Source organism: Dermacentor variabilis, chromosome 3 (assembly GCF_050947875.1).
Source record: "Dermacentor variabilis isolate Ectoservices chromosome 3, ASM5094787v1, whole genome shotgun sequence".
NCBI lineage: Eukaryota > Metazoa > Arthropoda > Arachnida > Ixodida > Ixodidae > Dermacentor > Dermacentor variabilis.
The window spans coordinates 101,425,270-101,451,222 of record NC_134570.1 but is presented as its reverse complement, the minus strand read 5'-3'; the positions used below and the strand labels follow the sequence as shown (position 1 = coordinate 101,451,222).

Sequence of the window (25,953 nt, the reverse complement as noted above, 5' to 3'; positions counted from 1 at the left end):
CTCTTGTTTTGCGAGAAATTATCATTCAGGTATATGTGAGAGTGATAAGAGTAGCGTCCGTAATATGCAGAAATTGTTTTCGTGCAGTTCTAGTCATCTACCAAAATACGTCCTGCTGAGCGGCCAACACCTGCATTAGCGGTGGCTCACCTTCGTGTAAGCCAATGGCGAAAAGCTCAAACAACAAAAAAGTGAAAACAATCATTGCATACAATGGTTCCAGGATAGTATATTATCAAACGTACGTCTTATCTAGGAAATCACAGAATTCTAATAAAGCATATTGGAATTTTTTTAGGTAGCTATGCCGAAGAATCATTGAGAACAATTTACAATCACGGCGCATTTATTGAAAAAGAAGAAAGGCTTCTGAACATCGCCGTTATGGTGGGGTTCCCAAATTCGATTTACTAATTGGTAATTTTCAGCAACGTACAATTTGCATTAATACGAACGAAAATGATTTTGGTGATTAGGGTGAGCTTCTTTATCTAAAGTTAAAAAATCTGTGAGGATCCATACGGCCTGAAGCTGAATGGTATACCACAGTTGCTACCACCATTTATACGTGACACCAATTCAGAAAGAGATATGATCAGTTATGAAAATTCAGTTATCTATTGCCATCGCACGAATTCTAAATTGACTGGAGGAGACTATTTGTGCGACATGGAATGATTTATTGTTCGTATTGATTCCCGGTTATTACTGCCATGAGGCATCATAAGGATGCACTGCAGGTTCACCATCTCTTGTGTTGGTCCGTCGAGGCAAGAAAAAAATGAAAATGATCCGTTTTTAGCATTTAGCGCTTGCATAACAAGTGCTCCGACTATAATCCAAGGCTTCGGCGAATCTTTTGTACACCTCACCTCGTCTGCTATCATTGTTTCGGGGTGGAGTTGCATTATATTCCGGCACACGTACTACCTTGGCTCCGGTTCGAAAGTCCGGTATACAGCGAACTGGCGAGGGGGCGCGTACTTCCTCTGCACTAGCATGTCTGTTTCTCGCTACGCATGATATTAGGGCACGACAGACGACCTATATAGGGAACTCCGAGACTTACAACAGTCAGCAGTTGGCCCAAGAGCAGCTCTGAAGTGAAAATGGCAAGCTTTTCGTGAATATATTGATTCTCACTTATATATAAAGATAATCTCCCATGCTAAATAGCATTTTGTTAACATATAACATATAAATAACATATTTTTCTTAAAAACCCAGACTTATTATACAACAAAAATACTGAACAAGGAATTAGGTTTAAGTTTATTCTGGAAGGCTAGAAGCTGTGTCCGAAATTTGTAAGTTGGGTCTGTTTACGTGGAAGTCGGTGGAGATTATTCCTTTCTTCAGGCAAGTTAGCTGAGTCCTGGTATTGGTTGATGATACTATGTTATCGTAACTGCGCTCTTGTGTATTCCGGTTTTGGTGTTCCCGGGAGCAACAGAATGCAGGAGGGACATTTCCTTGGCTTTATGGCACGCTTATTTCCTTCTCTTTCAGAAATCTCCACCGTACCCGGAATTACTGCAGTTGCTTTCACAGACGAAACTATGTGTACGCATGGCTTCTGCAGTGTGCCTGCAGTGTGCTTCGAAGATGCTATTGATTGAAATAAAAATAACTTATTTTCCTATTTTGTTGAGAGCTATGTTTTTACATACATCTTTGCCTTACACAACGACAAAGTGCATGCGCTCTCGGAGGATCATTTGAAAAGTTGGACCCGTGTAGAGAATGCTGTGAAACACGGAGGTTTGGGTTGAAAAGAAAGGCTCACAAACCTAAATCTCGGCCACCTCAGCCGTGCATTTTATTACGGTTTAGACAACTTTAAACGCGCGTTTCCGTCTGTGTGTCCTTGTCTCGACATTTTGACTTACACACAAAATGGCTTCTTTGCCACTGCCTTGCCCGTTTATTTTTGATACTGTTCCGGTAAAGGCGTCGCTTCACCAACTAAATCTCGGATTCAGATTTTGGAGAATCTAGTCATTCTGGGTTGCGTAAGGTTTCTCTGGAGGCGTTTTAGTCTTGCGTGTGGTATGATATGGCATGCCACTACAGGAATAACACTGTCGCAACTTTCTTGTCTGAACTATGCGTAATTTTCGTTTCGCTGGATGTCTGACATCCGCCATGTAACATTCTTGCTCCCTAATTAGCACAGAAGTTTAGGTGTTACGTCATTTGGATATTTTGTCGAGAAACGACAGATCATAAAAAAAGGAAAACGCTTTTGAATGTATGGTTTTATGTTTTTTTTTAGTAAGCTCTTGAGAATTCTGCTATCAGGTTGATTGATTCAACGAGAGCATTATCAGCGCCTAGCAACTCCTTTTTTTCACAGCCGCCGACAGCCGTATGTGCAAAGCTGCAACGCCGAAGTCAGCAATTTGTAAAAGCTTTTTTCAAATTTATTTTCTGCATATTTCTTGTTTGTACGCTTGCTTGTAGCCCACCTTTTAGGAGATACATCTTCTATTGTTGTTCGGTGTTTTCTGTCTCTGTAGTGTCGTGCGCGCTACGCGATGCATCAGGGAGAAGCCGCCGCTGACGGGAGGAGACACATACGAACCGGCACGCAAGTGATGCTGGGTATACAACTGTATATGTGGTTGCATGGTGCAGTGGGTATCGAGCGCCTCCTTGCTCTAGCGGCAGGGCTTGTGTTCCAGCTGAGAATTTGACTGCGTCGCATGCGGTGGTGACGCGCTCACACCGCCCAGCAAAGTGCCGACTGCGCCAGCAAACGTATTTTTCTTTCGCTTAGAAGCCGTCGTCGATGGCTCTTCAAAACGGCCACAAATGCATTCATTTGAGGTAGCTTAACCTTATCCTAGTCCTAATTTCCCGCATCAAAACGAGATAGGCTGGCTGATGCCGGTGGTGTCCAGGCCGAGGTACCGGAGTACAGGCTTGTCCCACTGTGCGTCAGCAGCCGGGCGCTGCTTTGCGTTGAACTGTTCTCGTATCGCAGCTCCCGTTCGAGCTAGAGGTTTGACACTGGTGTTCGCTTGTCATGGAAGGTTTAGACCTCAGGTTCCGCTACTTAACATTACTTTCCGTCGAATACAATTTATGGTAGCCTTTGTTCGGGTCACCTGCGGTGACGACGCAAGATACGCACGCAAGACAGTAATGTTCCTCCCCTTTTGACTGCCACAAGAGGGCGCCACATATGAAGCACGTGTGAAGGGTGACCCACCAGCCGGGAAGGAGGAAAATCGCTTATACCTCCTTTCTCGCTGCCTTTTTTTTTTTTTTTTGAGAGTGTATGCCGGACGCTAATATGTGCCTTTAAGGCTGCGTAAAAAAAGAGTAAAAAATTATTGGAGAATTTGGTGCCCGTGCTTCTTTAAGCTGACTTCTTTTTATTGCGTAGATTCATCGAGAATTATGATTGAACTTGCATTTGGGAGCACGGGTGAAGCCAGCCGCCATTGTTGCTTAGTGGCTTTGGCATTACGCTGCAAAGCACGATGTCGCGTGCCCATGCATTGGACACAGTTCACGGGAAATCTTTTAGCAATTTCCAGGTGTCCAGCTAAGCTTTTACACCTTACCTATTTGCATCCAAGACCTAGTAGGCAGTTATTTTAGTACTGCAGCCAAAGCGATATTTAGCACACATGCTTTCTCGAGTTCACAACCGCAGCTACCTTAATTCTACACAAGAGTAGTAGGAATATACCCATAAAGAAAGGGGTCAGACAGGGATACGCAGTCTCTCCAATGCTATTCACTGCGTGTTGGGAAGATGTATTCATGTTATTAAATGGGGAAGGCTTAGAATTAAGGATCGACGGCGAATACCTTAGCAACCTTCGGTTTGCCGATGACATTGTTCTATTCGACAACACTGCAGATGAGTGACAACAAATGATTGAGGACCTTCACAGAGCGTGTGTAACATTGCTGTTGAAGGTTAATATGAAGAAGACAAAGATAGTGATGAAAAACCGGGCAAACGAACAAAAGTTCAGGATCGCAATCCGCCACTATAGTCTGTGAAGGAGTACGTTTAACTAGCAATTATTCGCAGGGAACCCTGATCATGAGAAGAAAATTCATAGAAGCAAAAAAATGGGTTTAATCGCATACAGGAGACATTGTCAACTCCTGACTGTAAGCTTACCCTTATCATTGAAAAGGAAGGTGTATAATCAGTGCATTTTACCGGTGCTGACAAATGGAGGAGAGACGTGGAAACTGACAAAGAGGCTTGAGAACAAGTTAAGGACCGCACAAAGCGTGATAGGACGAAGAATGTGAGGCATAAACTTGGAAAAGAGCGGTTTGAATAAGAGAGCGAACGGGTACAGCCGATATTCTAATTGACATTAGGAGAAAAAAATGGCGCTGTGCAGGTTATGTTATGCGCAGGATAGATAACCGTTGGACCATTAGGGCTACAGAACGGGTACCAAGAGAAGGGAAGCGCAGTAGAGGACGGCAAAAGGCTATGTGGTGCGATGAAATTAGGAAATTCGCGGGCGCTAGCTGGAATGAGTTGGCGCAGGACAAGGGTAATTGGAGATCACAGGGAGAGGCCTTCATCCTGCAGCAGACATAAAATAGGCTGATGATGATGTAAATTAACAATTCTGGTTTACCGCAGAGCTACTCAATCCGCACTTGATGTCTAGCTGCTGGAGGCATTATGCCGCAGAATAGTCTGAAACCCACATGTGTATACCGAATGCTGCTGCAGGGCCTGTGGAAACAATAAATTAAAGACGCACTTCATAGGCGATTCTTACTTCCAATACCTGGAAAATCATGCCAGGCGCAATTTACGGCAAAATCGTTTCCATTCTGCACTGATTGCCTTCAAGATGCTTTGACATGCACCCTAAAGTATTAAAAGAAAGCTAATTAGTAAAACTTTTCTTCCAAAATAATTGTGTCGTCTATCACGCAAATTCTGATTAATGTCGTCGCTGTGAAGCTTTCACAGCAATGAGATGTCATTTGGTTTTGGGACCGGCATATTTGCTAATTTTAGAGAAAGTTTCATGTCCACGAATTTTCCGCATAGCGACCCTGGCCATTTTTACGAACTTCTTTTTGTAATCTTTGGTATAGACATAGAGCCTTGCGCATATTCGCCCGCGCGTACTTCTGGACATGCCCGTAACTTTGTACGTGGCCGCTTCAGCCATCCGTTGAACTCCAGAGCAGTGCACTGGCATAACTCTTTAAATAACGCTTTAAGAAGAATGGTATTTCAGAATGTCATCCGAAGTTCAACAACTTTCCGTTATCTCCGTCTAAAGCATCCTTTTTTTCAGATAACATGCGCTTTTACGGAACGTATAATTTCAATGCTTAGTTATGGTAACTTTTGAACCTAACCAAAGCTCTGCTAAAACGCAGCAGAGAAGTTTCGACTGTGCGCCTTAACTGCCTATATTTTTGGAAGAAAGTATCCTGCTGACGTTGGCAACTAAACATTTTTGAGTTCCGACGATATTTTGAAATATATTTTTATAAAGTTCGGCTCAGTGAGTTAAGGTTAGTGCCTTGGGGTGAAGTTTGATGGATGGTCGAAGAATCAGCACGCATGGGTGAAGAGTTGCAAGACTGTAGCCTATACGAAAGATTACAATGCAAAAAAGCTACGTTTAGCTACACTGAAGGTTTCTGTTTACCTATAATGTTATGGGTGCACGAAACTTCATGTGCGCATGTGCCGCTGTAATAAACGTTACTTCAGCCAAGGTTAAAATTTCATTTCGAGTTTATAGGTGCACAAATTTGTGTAAATGCATGATCCTCTATTAAAGATTACTTGAAGAAAGATTCCTGTGGAACTTTTATTGATAGGTGCACAAAATTGTGAGAATTTGATTTTCTTTTTATTAAACTTTACTGTGCCAAGAATGCAGGCGCTGCATCTCGCGACCTCCCTATGAGCGAGGTGGTTGCGGCAGACTTCGCTCCGTTTACAATGTGCTACATGGGACAAATTGTCCGTGTCGAACATTAAATACGTCCTGCTGAGTGACCAACATCTATAGCGCAGACACGGCTTCGTGCAACCAATGGCAAAAGGTTCAAAGAGCATAAAATGAAAAGAATCATTCCGTAATACGGGTCCAGGAATGTATATTCTCAACGGTACCTCTTATCATCCTACAATTCCAAAAAAAAAACCATTGCGGATTTCTAGGTTCCTGCACCGAGGAAGGATCAAGGAAAATAGAGATTGTCAAGCTGAATTTATTGAACGAGAGGTATGGCTCCTGACCATCACTCTTACGGTGGAGTGTCCAAACGCAAATTTCTAGTTTGTAATTTTTATCAACGTACAACTTGTGTAAATAACAAAAAAATATTCGTGTAACTGAGGTCAGCTTCTGCCAAGAAAGTTAAATATTCCGCGAAGAGCTATATAGTCTGCAGAACTACAGTATACAATAACCACTGCTACCACTTAGAAATGACACGACTTCAGAAAGGGAACGATCACCTTTAAGGAAGCCGTTATCTATTTCAAGCAACTAAATTCTAAACGGAATGACGGTGACTCATCGTACAATACTTCAATAATTTATTATTCTCATCCATTATACGCTTTTACGCGATAAGGCGTCGCAAGGATTGATTTCAGGTTCACCTTCTGTTATGTTGGTCCTCCAAGGAAAGGAAAAAGGTGACCAGCTTCTAGCATTTGCTGCTTTTATAACCGGTGCTGTGACGATCATCGAAGGTTCTGGACGGCCTTTTCTACACCTCACCTCGTCACCTATCATTGTTCTAGGGTGGAGCTTCATTATTTTCCAGCACGCGTCTCACCTTGGCTCCGGATCGAAGGTCCGGTATACAGCAGACTGTAGAGGAGGCTCTTGTCTCCTCTCCCGTATTATTTCTGTTTCTCGCTGTGCATGACATTAGGGTACGAGAAACGGCCTATATAAGAAGCTGCGATACTTACAAGAGTCAGCAGTTGGCTCCTCAGCAGCTCTGAAGTCAAAATGGTGAGCTTTTCGGAATACTATTGATTCTCCACAATATATCATCAGCATCTCCTGTACTAAATGGCAGTTGCTTTAGCAGCAACTTTGATGATGTATATCGCACCAAATTATAAAAAAAAAATCGCGGTGCGTAACAGGCGAAGACGAGGGCACGAATATGTAGGTTTACATGGGTGAATACGACTATTCTGGTAGAATCACGATATATATACATGATTCCTAGGTAGCTTACGTTTAAGCGTAAAATAAACCTGGATAACATGCACAGGCTTTCCATTTCACAGGGGGCAAGTGAAAGCTCACGCTCAAAACAAAACGCCAAGTTGGCTTTCCAAACGGCGTTCTTGTTTACAAAATGCAGTGCTTCTCCTCACTGATTGTATAAATTTGGCAACAATATGTCTCGAATACCCTGGCGCATAAATATCATAAACAAAGGTTCGTAATATGGTAAAATTAGGGCAAAGCGGCCATTTATGTAAAGTTTTTTTTTTAATTTCGTGCTCACGGTGCGGACCTCAAAGCCGAAATTCAGCCTATTTCTAACCTCACAAGTTTTTAAGGGTAAACTTCCCAGGTGATTGTATGTGAAATCTTGCTATATGCTTCATTATTTTAACGTAGAGCCGCGCCTGCATCGTCCTCGCCCTGGCCACCAGCGCCTTCGCTGGCTTCGTCGGCACTACCGGATACAGCATCGGCCTGGCTGCTGCTCCAGCCGTGGCCACCGTTGCCCACGCTGCTCCAGTTGCCACCTATGCCGCTGCTCCAGCTGTCGCCACTGTAGCCCACGCCCCAGTCGCCACCGCTGTTGTTGCCCCAGCCGTCGCCTCCTACGCCGCCGCTCCAGTCGTTGCCGCTGCTCCAGCTGTGACCAGGGTTTCCACCACTTACGCCGCTGCCCCAGCTGTCGCCACTCTAGCCCACGCCCCAGTCGCCACCGCTGTTGCTGCCCCAGCCGTGGCCTCCTACGCTGTTGCTCCAGCCGTGACCCGTGTCGCCACCGTTGCCCACGCTGCTCCAGTCGCCACGTACGCCGCTGCCCCAGCTGTCACTACTGTGGCCCACGCTCCAGTCGCCACCGCTGTGGCCGCCCCCGTCGCCACCTACGCCGCTGCTCCAGCCGTCGCTACTGTCCACGCTGCCCCAGCTGTTGCCACCACCACCATCCACCACGCCCCAGCTGTCGCCACCGTTTCCCACGCTGCCCCTGTTGTCGGTGCTTACCACGCCGCTCCAGTCTACGGCTATGGCATTGGCACCCTCGGATACGGCGTTGGCCACTACGGCTACGGCCATGGACTCCTCGGGTATGGCCTGAACTACGGCTATGGTCTTGGCTCTCCCTTCGACTACACCACCCTCCTCCGCAGGAAGAAGTGTGAGTTCTGTAATCTCTCTCAACCGGCCGAATAATTTTTAAGCAAACTCACGCTGGTATTATTTAAACTTCATCCTTCCAATACTATAGTGTGCTGCAGAAAAAAGTTATGTTTGTTATAAGTTTCATACAATTATCTGAAAACCCCAGATTCATTTGTTTCGGAAAAATGTAAAAGCAAAATTAGGAATAAGTTTATTCTAGAAGTTTAGAAGTTATGTCTGAATTTTGTAGGTTGCGATTGCCAACACTGCCTAAATTGCGCACCTCTTTTTTTAGGCAATTCAGCTGAGTAGTACTGCAGTAGTATGAGCTCTCTTTTCTAGTTGCTCTGCGTGGGAGTGACGAAATTCACTGTGGACATTTCAATGACTTTATAGCACGTTTTGTTTTCTTTTTCTTTCAGAAATCCCTGGCATACCCGAAATTACTACAGTTGCTTTCACCGACATAACTATGTGTACATATCGCTTCTGCAGCGTGTTTGGAAGATTTTATTGGCTGAAATAAAACTAAATTATTTTCTTATTTTATGGACAACGGTGCGTCTATTTACAATATCTTTATCTTACCCAACAACAACCTGCATGATCCCTCGAATAACGGCCTCAAGAGCTTGTCCCGTGAAGAGAATACTGCGATGAACATGAGATGTGGGTGACAGATGACAAAGGTGGGCCCGCGAATAAAAATCTCGGCCCGCCTGTCTGAAGCTTAAGCGTGCTCGAAGTTTTTTTATCCCCATGATCCAGCCTGTACGCATTCGTGGCAGTGCATTGCAAGCCAGTATGTAGAAATCACAGTGCCGAAGCCCCACCCTAAGCGACAACTTACACACGTACACCTAGATGGTGTAACATGGGGGAGACAACCCTCGTTAAGCGATACATTACGAAAAAGGGTACTGCAGAAGAGTGCGCATTTGGCCTGGTTAGTTCATGTTTACGAGCAGTAAAACAGCGCTAAACAACAGGACGAGGAGAGGGACACACACACCAGCACTGGTGTCTGTGTCCTTCTCCTCATCCTGTTGTTTAGCGCTGTTTTACTGCTCGTAAACATTACGAAAATAACGTAAAGAATATATTACTGGTGCAAGTTTTGTATGATTTATTGAATACATTCGTAATTTCATTATCAAGATCACGTAGGCGGTTGGGGAGCGTAGGTGCCTGGTGATTGCCTAGTTGTATTGCGTAAGTGGTTCTCATTTGAGATGTTCTCATATGTTGCCGTAAGCTGTAATGCAGATTCGTGGGTACATGCAGGATATACGGTGATTTGTTTTGTTATATATATTGAATTAACTTGCAGTACTTGACCTGGTTGGCCTTTAACTTAGACTATTTTACGAAAGATGGTTTAGCCCTAAAATTTTGTACAAGGCCACGATATCCATAGAATGCACGTAAGACTCTTTGTTGTAATACTGTCAAAATATTATCATTTTTGCCAAGTAGTGCCCCAAATTATGAAATAGGTTAATCGACAATAAAAAAGTGTGTATTACAAGGAATGTCGCAACCACTGAGGGACCAGGGTCCTCAGTCTATATACGCAACCGACAGTTCTACTTAGTTCCTTAGCAGTTTTATCAACGGGCATTTTCCAAGCCAAATCTTTGTGGAATAACGTTTCGAGAAATTTCTTACATTTTACCTATTCTATCGTTCCGTCTTAAAGAAGAATAGTCATATCGCTGTTACTTCGTTTATTAGTAGGGACGAAGATCATATATATGTTGTACTAGAAGTACCCATTTGTAACTTATTCTATTTTAACCAGCAAGAAAGATGCATCAGATAACTGGTAATCTTTAGTTGGAGCTCTATTATAGTAGCAGCTTTAAAGAATATGTTAGTTTCGTCCGCATACATAGCTAATTCAGGAAACTCGGAGATGTCACACAGGTCATTATAATATATTATAAAGAAAAGACGTTCAAGTATTGATCTTTTGGAACACCCGTTATACTTCCCGCCTACGATGAAACGTCCCTATTTATGCAGACATATTGATAACGATTTGTTAATTAAGGTCATAAAAGCTCCAGTACGATACCTCGTACACCATAATGTTCCACTTGCTAATCAATAAATTGTGGCTTACTGCATCAAAGTATTTCCTGAGGTCTACAAGTAAACCCAAGCTGTACATTCTATTTTCAATGTTTGTTGATAGTTTATGCTTGATGTTAAGAAAAGCTGCTTCACAAGATTTTTTGAAAACTATATTGCACGTCACTAATTGCGTTATACTTACTGCATAATTTTTCTAATGTAACATTCAGGGCACTCTCGAACACCTTTGCTAGAACAGGCAAAACAGTTATCGGCCGGTAGATTGTCATTAAATGTTTATCACCTCCTTGGTAACTTGGGCATACTCGGGCTTGTTTTAGGAGATCTGGAAAGATGCCCCTTTCAAATATTCTGCTTATGATGTGAAGTATGAGAGCTGCAATTATATCGGCAATATATTTCAGTGGTACTGGTTTAACATTGTCATATCCAGCAGAGACGGTGTTTTTTTTTACTTTACGCAGTTGTTGCACAACCTCTGCAGGCGTAACAGGTGAAGGTATCGCTGAGCCAGTCAGACCGCATTTGCTCACTGCATGCTTGGGCATGGGTCCCGCCCTCCCAGCCCCCGTCGGGATGCTGGGTACTGGAAACGAAATATTCATTTCAAAGCAGCTGCTGCTCCTCCACCCGTCAACACACCAGTGGCTCTCTTTATGTTTATCTCAGTGTGCTTTCTTTTCGTAGAAGTTAGTTCTCCAACTTCATTCCAAACTCTCCTCAGGCATATTTTTTTTTATTTCAGCACATAACTGTTCATAGCACTTACATTTTGTTTGCTTTAATTCAGTGGCGACATTGTTTCTGCATTTTTTACCTTAGAAGTTGCGCAATCCTGCATTTTACAAAGAAGTGATAGGTTTTGTTTTTTGGTGCTCTGATTTTTAATAAAGCCGCATCTGTCCAAGGTGTTCATATTTTCATACTCTTCTGATTGCACAATTTCAACAAAAATCTTTGGTCGTAACACTTAATCAGTTTGTCAAGAAACAAATTGCATGCCGCTTTTGTATCTTGTCTTTCAAATACACATGATCGATCTGTTTATATAATGAGGGAACGAAAATTTTAATGATCTTGCGTGGAAACAACGAGTCACAGCGTTTCATTCTCCTCCTTGTTTATGCGCGTAAGGAGTGAAACAATATACAGGCGGACGCTCGCTTATGTCAGCGTATAAGAGCCCCACAGCGCTGTCAGTTGGGCGTATGTTGGTTATGCATACATCAATAAAGTCGCCGTTTGTGCCTTGAGCCTGGTGGGTTCCGAGATGTTTGTGCTCTTGAACGAATTGATTGCACCAGCAAGCTGTCTCGATGACAGGTCATCTGACAAAATGTTTCTGCTTACATCACCCATTACCATAAAGGCAGAGTGCGAATGGCTCCGGAAATGTAGAACTTGTTCTAGAAAATCTAAGAACGTCAGTTTTTTTCTCAACGGTGGGCGATACGCAACCACAGCTGTGACATATTCTAAGCGTACCATTACACTATCTACATTATTCGTTACAAGGAAAAATTCAGCAGTTACCTCATGTACAAGGCACTAGACAATCACGCCACCTCCTCTCAACTACTAACCCATGGTATGTGTAATTTTCCCAGTACCAAGGGTTATTGTTCACAGTAAGTCATGTTTCACAGTACAATATGATATCAATATTGCGAGCGCTTAACACTAACAAGCAATTCAGTTTGCATCTTTGTTGTTTATGCTCAGAAGCCTAAAAAATGTTTTGCCAGTTTACTGGTATCAAGGACTAATTTAGTCACTGACTAGATATCAAAATAAGTGAAATTCAAAAAATTAAAGTAATTGTACTTTTGAAAAGAGAGTAGAAAGCCATGGCGCTGACGTTGTAACCTTATCAAAATCTTCCACACTGGCAATTCGAACAGCGGGCGAGTTTTCAACCTTCCGAACGAACATCTTGCCGCTAGCCGTCCACACGAACCGCCACCGCAATTCCTTGTTCCTTTCCACTGCCGCACCAAGAATTCGCCTACCATACCGTGTGAGCTGTTCGTTTACGAACACCTTAGGCGATAACTGAAAGCCTAATTCATTTGTATCCATTCCAGATTTTTGGCTTTGCTAAAAAAGGCATTCCTTTGGGTCCTGCCGACAAACCGAACCATAATATTTGCTTCACCTTGTCGAGCAGTAGGCACTCGGTGGCAGATGTCGATAACAGCCTCTCAGGCCTCTTCCTGAACCAGCTCGCAAATTAGCGGTACAATGTTTGGTGGTTCGCTTTCAAGTTGGATGCCCTTTATCTCAATGTTGTTTGAGCGTTGACATTGTTACAGTTCCTCAACTCTGCATGATAGTTTGACATTTTCAACACGAAGATCGTTGTTTAGTTTTAGAACCTGCTGTAATTCTTCTTTCACCTCAGTGACTTCTTGAAACTTGTCTTTGATGCTCCTGAAGTCTGCTTTGAGTTCCAGCCTCAAATCATCAATGGCGTTATACTCTTTAAACATTGCACAACAAAAAGGTACGTCAATGAACTTAAAAACACGAGCAACAGGAATCAGACAGGCACAAGAAACCTGGCAGGTTCGGCAGCAGGGCACATATTCTATGACTTATGGGCTTAATAAGGTTAAGCCGCTCACCCGCAAAAGCCGAGGCAATATTGAGATGCGGAGCCGTAGTGCACTGCTGCGGAACTGTAACAGGTACTTGCTTCGTTGACCGTTTCTTGCTGTGGTTGGTCGCTCACCTGGTCGTTGTGCAGTCGCAGAAGCGTAGCTCCGGCCACGTGACGTCCGATCAGTGCTTTAGTGCAGACACACGCAGTACTGGGGCGTCAAAATGCGCGACAACGTGCCGTTCCAGTGCGGTTACACGCTGCAAAGGCAGAGGCAATATTCAAATGTGGCTCTGGAGTTCACTGCTGCCGACCTACAGAAGAAAAGTGCACGGAAGCCTAGGCATAACGAGCCTCGCTGTAAAAGGATTATTTCTAAGGCACAAGTAACACGTCTTCAGCGCTCTATACAAGCTATAGAATCTGTACCGAAAAGGTAATCAAGAACAAAGATTAGACCAAGAAGCGCGACACAAACCACTGTGAATAGTATGTGTCGGATGCCATCGCAAATCTGAATTACACTATTCGCTGGAATACCGCCTGTGTTATGTTGGCCAGAAAAGTCATAATTTAAATGACCATCTGAGGGAGCACACCAACTCAATGTGGTGAGGGTTCACCCTTTCTTGTTTCAAAAGGCTTCCTGAAGCAAAGCCTCTTAGAATCAAATTAAGGATAACGCCGTTCATTCCAAAAGGCACACAACACTTTCCGTATAGCTAGTTTAAAAAGAAATATAGAATAAAGACTCACTGAAATAATTCGCTGCAAGACACAAATACACCTAGAAGTAATATAGTACAACACCATGCCAGTTAGCAACGAAAGAAGCGACGTTCATCGAGCCAAAATGTCGATGGAGTTGACCGACGAGCGGGTGGCCAGAGCTCAGAAGCTCCGGCTTGTAAAGGGGACGCACGCGACTTGGCGGTACGTGCAAATGGAGGAACCTACAGATGCAAGCTGCCAGGCCAGCAAGCTCTGCATTCAACTCGGACTCGCAACCCGATTGCTGCCACTCTGCCAACGGGCGAAGGAGTTGGCCGGCCCCCTGCAGCCGTTCGTGATCAGGTGGAATTGCGACGCCTGGGAACAGGATGGCAGGAGGCTCCGGTCGGGTGAAGTCCTAGAGGCTCGGGCCCGGAACCCGACGGCCCGTCTTCGTCTCCCTGTACGGTGGCCGACCTTCACCCTGAGTCGCTTTCTGCAACCCTCTCCATCTTCTGTCAGTGTGCCTCGCTTTTTGTGCCGTCCTGGCCCATTGGTCTCTTTTAGACTGGCTACCGACTTGTTGTCGGAGCCCCGTGTTTACCGGCGATTGGCCCCTGGGAGCTCTGAAGGTTCTCCCGATTGCATAACTTTCCTTACATTTCCTTACGCCACGCGTTCTCGTGCTTGACCCTCTTGGACGTCTTATGTATTTTGCTTTTATCATTTAATTTACTGTTCCGATTCTTCGAGATTTTCATATCAAACCATATTAAATCAGATTACCAAACTTGACAAAAAAAAGAAACGAGTCATTCGAATTATATCTCACTCTAAACATTCAGATTACACGGCCCAGAGTTGAACCCGTAGCACACAATACCATTCACATCACATCACATCAGCAGAGCATATCAATATGTGTTCATAGGGGCGTGAGATACAAACACCCATTTATGGCTTTCATATTCTACTGTATTTCACGCAAAAGGAGAAGTGCTACAACATAATTTAATCTTGCACGATGTAGTAATGCATACGCACAAAGTTTTCCGCTGTGTACAAGTATAAAAATTTCGATTAAACTGCCAATGGGACTCATTGATTTCTCCGAACTGCCAATACTACTACTTAACCTCTTTGGCGTCATAATAAACAATCAGATGCTATGACTGATTTTGAACACACTAAGCCAAACATCAAATTTTATGTTTGTAATGTGCTTTTCATAGACAATTGGTGATAAACTTGTGTATAGTTGAAATGCACTAATATTGAATTTTGTATTATTGTACGCTGTTTAAGAACAATTATCACTCAAACTATAATCTACATATTCAACTGTGCATTGCATAGTAACTTTTATCTTTTCTCTCGCATGCTTGTCATTTAATCACAATAACTACTTTTCTGTATAGCATTCTTATCTTATTCATTAAAAACTTCATGTAGGTTGCTTGTAAGTTGGATTGTATAACTTTATTTTATGAATTCGGTCTGTTGTTTGTGTTCCCCGTTATCTTGCTGCTATGCTAGGATTTTAGTGCATTTTGTTTAGCGGACTTTCAACTAGTCTTTGGCTACAGGTTCAACACGTATTTCTTTACCTGTGTTTTGGGATATGCAAATAAATACTTCTTCCACCTTCCATGAAATGCAACCCTATTCGCGTCATGCATACAACGTAGTCATTAGTGTCAATAATATTTCGAAACCGTTTGATCAGGTTGGTGCTATGGTTAACACAGAGAAAAGAGCGTTACTTTTGAGCAATCTAAAAATCTGCCTTTTGCATGTACGCACAAGCTGTGTTCTTGGCGAATTAAACAAGGAACTGATTGCGAATATGTGAAGTGACAATTACAAACAAGTTCTCTTAGAACCTTCACAAATCTCACGTATTTATCTGACTGCCGGTACAATCATGTTTTAAGGCATAGGGTTAAATTCATCAACACTAAAGGCACAACCAGACGTACGCGTCGGAACGCGTCCGCACGCACCACGCTCACTCGACGACGCGTCGCGCCCGGCGGAGGAAGAGGACGCGCACCCAAACGATGCACGAGTTGTCGCGCACTCGTCGCTGCGCGTTTCGTCGCGGCGATTCAAAGGCTGCGCAGCTTACGCTTAACAGTCATGTTGAGCAATGTGCTAAAGATGATAATAGCACGCAATGAATTTTAATTTAAAATTTGTTTTTATACTTTAAAAATGATGTTGCAGGACTCCTAGTGGTTCAGTCAGCTCAGCTGTCAGTATTGTGAACTCGATGAAACCTGCAGCAGCGTCGGCATAGCATCACTCGCGTGTTCTGTGCCTTACGCGTTCTGCACGCTGTGTCAGGTCCCGAACTTCGGCGATGAACATTTCGTTAATAATGTACCCGTGGCGGCTGAGGACTTCAGCGGCTGCCATCAAAAAATACCAAAACCCGCGCGGAACTCCGATCACAACGCACGGCTGCACGCCCCACGAAGAATGGTTCCGGAAGTCACGCTGGTTCGCCGTCGTCACGAGAGGCGCATCGGTAGGGTGACGCGAGCGGCAGCGTCCGGCGCGGGCGCAATAAACCTAGCAGTGCAAGGTCACCACGCCGCCGCGCGTCAACATGCGATGCAGCCTCCGCGCCTGACGCCGTACACGTTCAGACTCGGCGCTGCGCGTGCGGCCGCGTATCAGCGCGTACGTCTGGTTGGGGTTTAACGTTAAAGGGCTCAGGAGCCGATCACTATAATCAGACTTAAAATAGCACATGTATGTATCTACTCCAAAATAAACATTAGCAAATTATAGGGAATCCAGTGAAAGGCTGGGATGCTTGTCTTTTAAAAAAGTTTATTATCAGGCACTTCCATTGAGGGCTAAAAGAGCAGATTGGGTGAGGGAACAAACGCGAGTTAACGATATCTTAGTTGAAATAAAGAAAAAAGAAATGGGGCATGGGCAGGACATGCAATGAGGGGGAAGATAACCGATAGTCATTAAGGCTTACGGACTGGGTTCCAAGGGAAGGGAAGCGTAGCAGGGGGCGGCATAAAGTTGGGTGGGCGGATGAGATTAAGAAGTTTTGCAGGGACGACATGGCCACAATTACTACATGAGAGGGGTAGTTGGAATGTATGGGAGAGGCCTTTGCCCCGCAGTGGGCGTAACCAGCCTGACGATGATGATGACTTTCATTGAACAAATGCAGAGCAACGAATACATTTACTCCTAGCACGAATAAAAGTATTAATAAAGAATAAAGTACATTCTTACGCTGAATACTAAAGGACAAGTAGTTTCTTCCTGACTATTCCAGTCACTCTTAACAGCGAAACATACCTGGCACGACCATAAATAATGCACTTGCACCATACTTTGCATGAACAAACCTGTCAAGCTTTCTTTCTTTCCCAAGTACACTACAGGGAGGAAATTTATTACCGCGAACATTTTATAATTACCGTTCGCTGATTACTCACATGGTTTGTATTATGTACTTCAATATGCCGCCAACGATGCTTTTACCTTGAGTACGCCCAATGTAATAAATTAAAGAAATAAAAGACAAAAAGAACAGAAAATTAACGAGCAGACTAGGTTTTAATGTTTCTAGAGGTGTAAACACAAAGTAAGAAATTACCGCAAATATTGTTCTGTTGAAAGTGATCGTGACACTCGTGGAGCATCATATCAATTCACCACATATCCAACGATAGTGCTCAGAGTTTCGCTCAATGCATGCTTATTTTTCAGGTATTCTGCATAGACTTAGCTAAAGGTCAGTGTTACGAACTAGAAAGAAAAAAACCGCTCATGCAGACCCTCAAAAAACTACAAAATCTCAGATACGAGCATTATAATATCCGTAAAAAACTCGGTAAATGCCAACAGCATTCATAATCACGTTCAAAACATGTCTTATTGCCTTTAATAAAACACCAGAAAATGGTTGCACTAGATAGAAAGGTGTTTTTTTTTAATTAAGCCTTAAATGGTATCCGTGATCCATATTATTAAGCGCTTTTCTGAGCCACAGTAAAGTGAGCAATAGTATTGCCACCACGAAACTAAACAAAAAAGATTCTCCCGTGAACTGCGATCCCTGGCCAGAAATAAGGTTAAACTACCTGTTGGTCATAAAAACTACAGAAAAAATGTCAAGTTGTTTCATCTTGTCATGGTCGTGCTTTCCCTAAGCGCACTTATTCGCTGGCGTGGCTGAGTTTAGAGGGGCGGTGTCGTAGCTGTCCAGCTGACTGTCATTGTGCCGAACTTGCTAACAACGTCCAGGGCCAGCATGAAACTGAGGCAGATTTTGTCATTTCCGTGGAGACCAGCCTACACAGGAAGTATGGCATTTGTCCTCTCAGAGCACACTGTTGTTAACTTAGGTTTAATTACATTGAGCTCACTGAGCTCGCCACAGACCACGGCAGCGCCACTACTGATAATGTGAAATTACAAAAATGATTTTTTTAATTTATTTAACCGGAGCCATTCCACGAGGAAAAATTCCGAAAAGCGTCTCTGCAAAAATTACGCACAGGGAAACTGCTACGAACTGGCGAAACAGCTATAGGTATAGTTCTGAGGAGGCATGGAGACATGGCGGAAGAGATGCGAACCACAATGTTTGTGGGTGATGTTCATATTTCCCCTCTTACATACAAAAGGAAGTAGATAAGATGCATGTCTGCCACTCAGGAATCGCCAGTAATTCTCGAAAAAAGTCTTATGTTCTTGTACCGCCAAAAAGAAAAAGAAACACTACAGGAAAACCGCCAAAAAGGCCGCCACCCACAGGGCGCAATGCTTTCCCTTTAGGCAGAGCAAAAATTTGCCTCATTTAGCGAGAAAGCCATGAAATTGGCAACACTGCTCAAGATAAGTCCTACATATCTGTTAAGGATTGCTAGAGGTTCTTAAGACACATGCGATATATTGGGGGAATACCTGATGCGTACATCGCGTGTGTCTTTTCAAGTTTCTGTCGGATACAGCAGACGTGCGCGCTCATGTCGTTGAGGTACTTAAGACGGATAAGGTGATTTCCTTAGCAAGCACAACAGAAAAGGCCTATTCATTTGTGGAAAGATTTCTGAAGCTCACATCTGATTAAGTTTTCCCGCATATTTGCCAGGTTTTCCAAAATACGCGATCGAAAGCAGGTGGGCCATGTACCTTCCGCGCTGGTAAAATCAGCCATGACATTGCTTTGAGTAAGTCTGTGCTGAGTCTAAGCACTTGCTGTCCAGAGACGATCGTCATACGGCCGAGTTCCATCAACCCCAGGTGACTATACCTCTGATGTTTGGGCGTTCATTATCCTTTGGTGAACTGGGCAAATTGGTGCACTTTTCCGGGCAAGAAACTTGGAAATTGCAGGCTTTGGGAGGGTGATAAGGAAAGAAGGGCCCGTACAGGGCAAGGATTCTTCACGTCCCGTTCTCATCATTTACTAAAATACTTCCTTACTAAATGAGCAATCAGCTACATCAGGGACATGGCTTTGCGTAAGCAAACGACAAAAGGCTAAAATTAAGCATTACGATGAATCAGTATAATACTAGCCTGGGACTGTATAATCCCTTGGTTACCTCTGATCTAACAAGTCCTACAATTTTAGACGAGCATATTGAGATGTTTCGGGTAGCTATGCGCGGGCATAAGCAAACAATAAAGACAGGTACACTACATTAATTGAACAAGAGACACGGCCAGTGACTGCCCCTGTTAGGCTTGGGGTGTCGCGTCGCAGACATTAGTTATGAACTGTTGATTTTCAGAAACCATACAATTTTCGTGGATAGGAATGAAAGTTCCGTTCGTAATAAAGGTCACCTTCTATCAAAAAAAGTTCAAAAATACCGGAGGTGCCCCGAAATCTCCAGCACCACTTTATAAATTGATTCTTACCGCGATTTAGAATCGCCACCTATCATTGTTTCAGGGAGGAGCTTCATTATCTTCCGGCACGCGTATTGCCTTGGCTCCGGTTCGAAGGTCCAGTTTACAGCGCACTGGCGAGGAGGCGCTTGTCTCCCCTCCTGTAGGATTTATTTTTCTCACTACGCATGATAATAGGGCACGAGAGACGCCCTATATCAGGCACCATTGAGAAGGAGAACAGCCTGTTATATGATAAAGCAGTTCTCTATTTCGATCGACTGATCTCCCAAGCAAATGGCGCAGGCTGATCGTACGACACGAGCATGATTTATTATTCGCATCGATTGCGCGTTATTACGCCATAAGGCGATTGGCAAAAGGGGGGATTCATTTCAGGTTTGCGTTCTCATATGCTTGTCAGTAAAAGGTAGGGAAAAAAAGAAAATAACCTGCTTTTAGCATTTGTCGCATGTAACCGGTACTCAGACAATCATCGAAGGCTGTGGACTGCCTTTCCTCAAGTGCACCTCGTCACCTATCATTGTTTCAGGGTGGGGCTTCATTATTTTTCGGCACGCGTATTGCCTTGGCTCCGGTTCAAAGGTCCGGTATACAGCGCACTGGCGAGGAGGTGCTTGTTTCCCGTCCAGTTGCAGTTATTTTTCTCGCTACGCATAATATTAGGGCACGAGAGACGCCCTATATAAGGAGCTCCGATGCTGACCACAGGCAACAGTTTGCAGAACTGAAGCTCTGAAGCCAAAATGGTAAGCTTTTCGCAAAGGAATTGATTCTCATTAATGACTCATCAGCGTTTGTTATGCTAAATGGTAATTGGATTCCCACCAAATTTGAGGATTCGTATTGCACCAGAGCATAAAGGACAAACTCATGATCGTCAGATTTACATGGGAGCCCTCAACAGTTATGGTGGAATAACGGTACTCTACATATATGATATTTAGGTAGCACATGTTCGAGCGTCATTTGAATCTCTATACAATGCACAGGCTATCCATTTCATCAGGGCAAGTGAAAGCTAACGCTCAAGCCAAGGGGACTTTACAAACAGCGCCCTTGTTTACAATATGAAATGACATTCACTCAGAATATAAATTTTGCAACATCCATAAACGAGCACACTAGCGTACAACAATGGAAATAATGGTTCAGGATATAGCAAAATTAGAGACGCCAGCCATTCGTGGCAACAGCTTTTTTTATTTTTGTGCTAAACTGGATCTAAACCCCGAAAGTAAGCTTTTTCTGCACCTCGCAAGTGTTTGTGCCCAAATGCCCATACTGAATTTGTGCAGAACCATGCACATTGCGCTAAGCTATGTTATTTTCATATAGATCCGCATCTGCATCGTCCTCGCCCTGGCCACCACCGCCTTGGCTGGCTTCGTCGGCAACGCCGGATACAGCGTTGGTCTGGCTGCCGCCCCAGTCGTCGAAACTGTTGCCCACGCTGCTCCAGTTGCCACCTTTGCTACTGCTCCTGTCACCACTTATGCCGCTGCTCCAGTTGTTGCTGCTGCCCCAGCTTTTACCACCGTGGCCCACGCCCCAGTCGCCACCGCTGTTGCTGCCCCAGCCGTCGCCTCCTACGCTGTTGCTCCAGCAGTGACCCGTGTTGCCACCATTGCCCACGCTGCTCCAGTCGCCACCTACGCCACTGCCCCAGCTGTCACTACTGTGGCCCACGCCCCAGTCGCCACCGCTGTGGCCACGCCCGTCGCCACCTACGCTGCTGCTCCAGCCGTCGCTACTGTCCACGCTGCCCCAGCTGTTGCCACCACCACCGTCCACCACGCCCCAGCTGTCGCCACCGTTTCCCACGCTGCCCCTGTTGTCGGTGCTTACCACGCCGCACCAGTCTACGGCTACGGCGTCGGCACCCTTGGTTACGGCGTTGGCCACTACGGCTACGGCCACGGTCTCCTCGGCTATGGCCTGAACTACGGCTACGGCCTTGGCTCTCCCTTCGACTACACAACCCTCCTCCGCAGGAAGAAGTGTGAGTTTTGGAATCTTCTGCAGCTGCTCAAATAATTTTCTGCGCACTCGCACTAATATTTTTCAGTCTTCCTCCGTCCACTACTATAGGCGTACTGGGGAAAAACATTATACCGCAGAATAATTTAATACATGTTCTTGAAAACTGAGGGTAAGAGGTACAGCAAAAACGTAAAACTGTCCTAATTGAGAATAACTTTATTTCCTGAAGGTTACAGGCATCGACTGTCAACCCGGTAGTCAGTGGTGCTCTCTCTTTTTTTATATGGAAGTTTGCTGAATCATGCTCTTGCTTCTTGATTCTATGTTATCGTAACCACTGTCTTCTTTCCCCGTTTTGCTGTTCGTGGGAACGACAAATTACACGGTGGTCATCTCCTTGTGTTCAAAGAAGGCTTATTTCTTTCTGTTGCAGAATCCTCTGGCGTCTGCAAAACATCTACCGTTGGTTTCACCAACAAATATGCGTTTACGTATCGCTTACACAGCGCACTTGTAAGATACTATTAGCTTAAATAAAATTACACATTTTCCTAGTTTTTTGGCATTGCTATTTTACCATAAAATAGCTTCGTCTTACTGAACGAGAAAGCTATATGAGCTCTCGCAGAATGGTCTCGGAAGCTCGACTGACGAAGGAAACAGTCCCAAATATCGGAAAAGGGGGTGGCGAATGACAACGAGAGGCTGAGGGAGAGGCCCCGGTTCATACAACGTTTTACCCACAGTGTGTGCCCATCTGTTGGTCCCAACATTACCTAAGAGGCCCGGAGTCCGGCGTGATCATACGTTGGTACCAGAAATGGTCGATGGCGCAAAGAGTAAGAAAAAAAATTTAAAGCGCTCGGATTCGCTTTAAGTATACCAAGGAGGTTGCTGTAGATAAATTAAATAGTGCCTTTAAAATGAAAATTTGGTACATCCGGGTCATGGTGGGAATCGAGCCCGGGCCTCCACGATGCGCCACAGGCACGCTTCCCTGGCGCCACGGCGGCTATACTGTTCTCGCTGACTAAAGGGGTGCCTATACGCCTCGTGCACAGCCTATAGAGGTGCCACTGAAATACCATATGCAGCAGCTATTAGAAATTCTCGCCCTTAACTACCTATTGTCTAAACACATTTCCAGAAACGCAAACAATATCTAAGATGCCCTCGGGCGAAAAGAATGAAGCTGTTAAAGAAGCACTTCCTTGGTATCATTCCGATAAGACACAGCGTGATTTATACCCTTTACAATCAAGGCAGGGTGAAAACTTCGCAGCTCAAAAGAATCGACAAGAGTTATGCATGGAACAACTAGCAACAATTAAACATTTGCAAAGCCATGCATAAAATAGATGTAAAAACATGAAGTCCGTGACAGCTGGTGCGAGGATTTAGCGCGCCACATGAAACGAACAATTTCAGTTCTTGCAAACTTCAGTAGCTTTAACATACAACGCAATACGCTCGTGCAATCATGCTGCCTAGCTAGCGCAACGCGGTATATAGAAGTGGAAAACAATATAAGCGGCAAACAGAATTCCGAAATTTAGCGAAATGCCTTTAAACCTCATGCTGCACTGCAAACGAACTTCGTTGCTCACGCGTCTAACTATGATCGAGGGGGAAAAACACCGACGAGACCAAGGAAAGGATGAGAACAAGAAATTTCCCTCCGAAGCGACGATCCATTTTCGCTACCGTTGCTCCCACTGATGAGGCTTTGCCGGGAATGATTAGAACCGTATCCCCGGCCCGTTTTCACCGGTATTTGAGCCCCCCAGCCTGCAACAATTCTTCTTCGACATTCCCTCAAGCTTGGGCCACCCCACACGTGCGAATGGTGTTGCCTATCTTGCTCTGAAAACGTGAATAAGACACAGAAGCACAATCAACGACACAACAAACTACGGCGCGCGCCAGGCTCCTCTCCCGCGGGTTCTGCGCAAGGCCGCCACCAGTGGCGCGTCCGTCGGCGTGCATGGCGCCTATAGTGCGCGTGTAATTGCGCACATCACATCGCTTCCACGTTAGAGTAAGGTGACTTTAGTTAGAGCAAAGTGACGTAAGGTGGAGTAAAGTGATCGAAGGTGAATTAAAGTGGATCAATGAAGATTAAAATGGATTAAGGTGGATTAAGGTTGGTGCACAATTTAGAGCGAGTATGTTTAAGGTGGATTAAGCAACAGTTGTTAAGGACACGCGGCAATGTGCAACGTCATGTATGATAGCCCCGTGATAATTGAAAGGGAAATTGGTTCCGAGATGGTCATTGTATCAAATCACGTCGCGTCTCCCGTTATGAAGGATACAATGGAGCAAGCACAATGTGAACTCGTAGCTGCTTGGGGATCAGTTCTGTATGGTCGCGGTCTGGTGATGAATGAACGCAGGGAAAGGAAAGCGAAGATCGCCATGCGAACACGTTGGAGTACATGGGAAGTGTTTATTGGTAACATCTCAGTGAGGTCACGTAACGACACCAAAGTGACAGCCAATTTTAGGCTTTAGATTTACAATTTAGTTTTTGGCACTCGCTTGCCTCGCGTTCTGCACTGTTCCCTTAAAGATGGTTGCTTTACTACCTAGCTCCGATTCATACCTCAGATAAGCTAGAGGTTCTGGTTTATGAAAGGTCATTCTAGGTGGTGGTGTTTTTAGACTGGCATACGTGATGACACGGCATACCCGCTTCAAGAGAAACAGTTTCCCCTTTCTTGTCTTACCTAAATGTGATTTTTGTTTCGCTGCCTGACATGCTTCACGTAGCCTTTTTTTAATTTTTCATTAGCTTCTAATTTGAAGTGTTCCGTCATTTGGCTGTTTTGTCAAGAAATGACAGCTTGCGAAAAATTAAAGTGTGCAATTTGGAATATGCGTAATTTGTTTCAGTAAATTAGCGAGACGTGCATTCATGCTAATTTATTCGACTAGAACAGTCGCAGAGTTTAACATTATGTCGTATTCATTTTCAGGCGTACCTTTATCCATCATCTTGATAAAACTCACATTTACAAGCACAAGGAACAAACGAGTCAAGCCGAGTCAAGAGCAAAGGAGACACATAGAAGAGCAACTCTTGTAATCTGTACTTGCCAATGTAAGTTCTTGCTGCGTAGGCATTAGTTTCAGAGACGTTGCAGACAATCATCGCTATTAGTACTCAGGCCAACGGATATACTTAGCGCCCTTACTTTCTCGAGTGCACAGCTATACTTCGCGTGCACAATGAGCTCAACCTAATATAGTACTCTTTTTTGGATATAAACAATAATCCAGATATCAAGCATCGAAAAGTTGGTCTTAATTACGCTATCACACCCATGTTGATTGCAAGTGCTGGATCATTTTAGCAAAACTATATTAAAAAATGATTTTTGCGAAAAGGAGCACCCACACCATTGTAAGGTTGCTACTTGTTTTTCCTTTCTTTACATTCCAAATAAAACGGAAAGCACTTGACCGCGTGCCTATGTATACTGCAACTTTTCTTATTTTGATATCACACATTAGAAGAGTTAACTGCTGGGCTAGTTGGAGATCTTGCATACTGAACAGATGTTGCGCCAAAAAACAACACACGTGGTGTTGTTTTTTTTGCGTCCGTGGTGTCGTCGTCTTTCTTGTGTGTGTTGTTTTCTGGCGCAAAGTCTTTTCAGTATGATATAACACACTCTAGGTCTACCGGAAGCACACAATACGTGACTTTGTTAAGTATTGAATGGATTTGGAATAGGGCTGCTTTTACTTCTTTAACTCCTTCTTTTTTTGTAGGCAGAGAGCAAGGAATACCTTAAACCAATTTGACAGTAGCAGTATGTCATAAAGCGATGTTCTTTGTTTACGTGGAAAACAACCTTCGTGGCTATAAAATTATCGAGGTACCAGCGTTTCGTTTTCCTTCTTTTCTTCTTTTTAGTGAGCGAGCACTTTAGCAATACGAGAACTTCCTGGTCTTTTGGGCATATATATTTTGACACTTGGTGCGATTTCGGTTTCTCAATAATAACGAATTGCCTGCAGACGTTTAAGCCTCCTGGGTTACTGTAGTATAATTACTGTTCTGGTTTGGTTTGCTGGTGATCCCGGTCTTGAATAAAGGAGCAGCAGAGTTTTCACGAAAGTATGAAGAGGTCTTTTCTTTTGCAAAATCTTCTGTGGCGGCATTCCACTGTCAGATGGACATCACTTTATTTCCTGCACGCACGTTCTTGGTCATGCGGTTTCCTAACGATTTCTTTAGTTAAGCTCGTTGCGTACGTATAAAAAAACCAAATAATTTAGATGTGCCTCTTGACGTTTTTCATAAAA

At 44.1% G+C, this 25,953-nt stretch overlaps 1 protein-coding gene across 1 annotated transcript; it reads left to right on the top strand.

Moving 5' to 3' along the window:
- The first annotated feature begins 6,971 nt into the window (after window positions 1-6,971).
- LOC142574634 (uncharacterized) lies at window positions 6,972-21,693 on the top strand. Its single transcript, XM_075683674.1, has 4 exons — window positions 6,972-6,989; window positions 7,614-8,370; window positions 14,329-14,393; window positions 20,995-21,693. Exons 1-4 carry the CDS (start codon window positions 6,987-6,989, stop codon window positions 21,691-21,693), a joined length of 1,524 nt encoding a protein of 507 aa, XP_075539789.1. The 5' UTR covers window positions 6,972-6,986.
- The last annotated feature ends 4,260 nt before the right edge of the window (window positions 21,694-25,953 follow it).

Bases quoted from the DNA above. Each gene is read 5' to 3' on its own strand.
- LOC142574634 (XM_075683674.1), top strand. The intron at 8,371-14,328 runs GTGAGTTCTGTA...GGTCTCTTTTAG, and splicing joins CCTCCTCCGCAGGAAGAAGT to ACTGGCTACCGACTTGTTGT. The intron at 14,394-20,994 runs GTTCTCCCGATT...ATTTTCATATAG, and splicing joins GGCCCCTGGGAGCTCTGAAG to ATCCGCATCTGCATCGTCCT.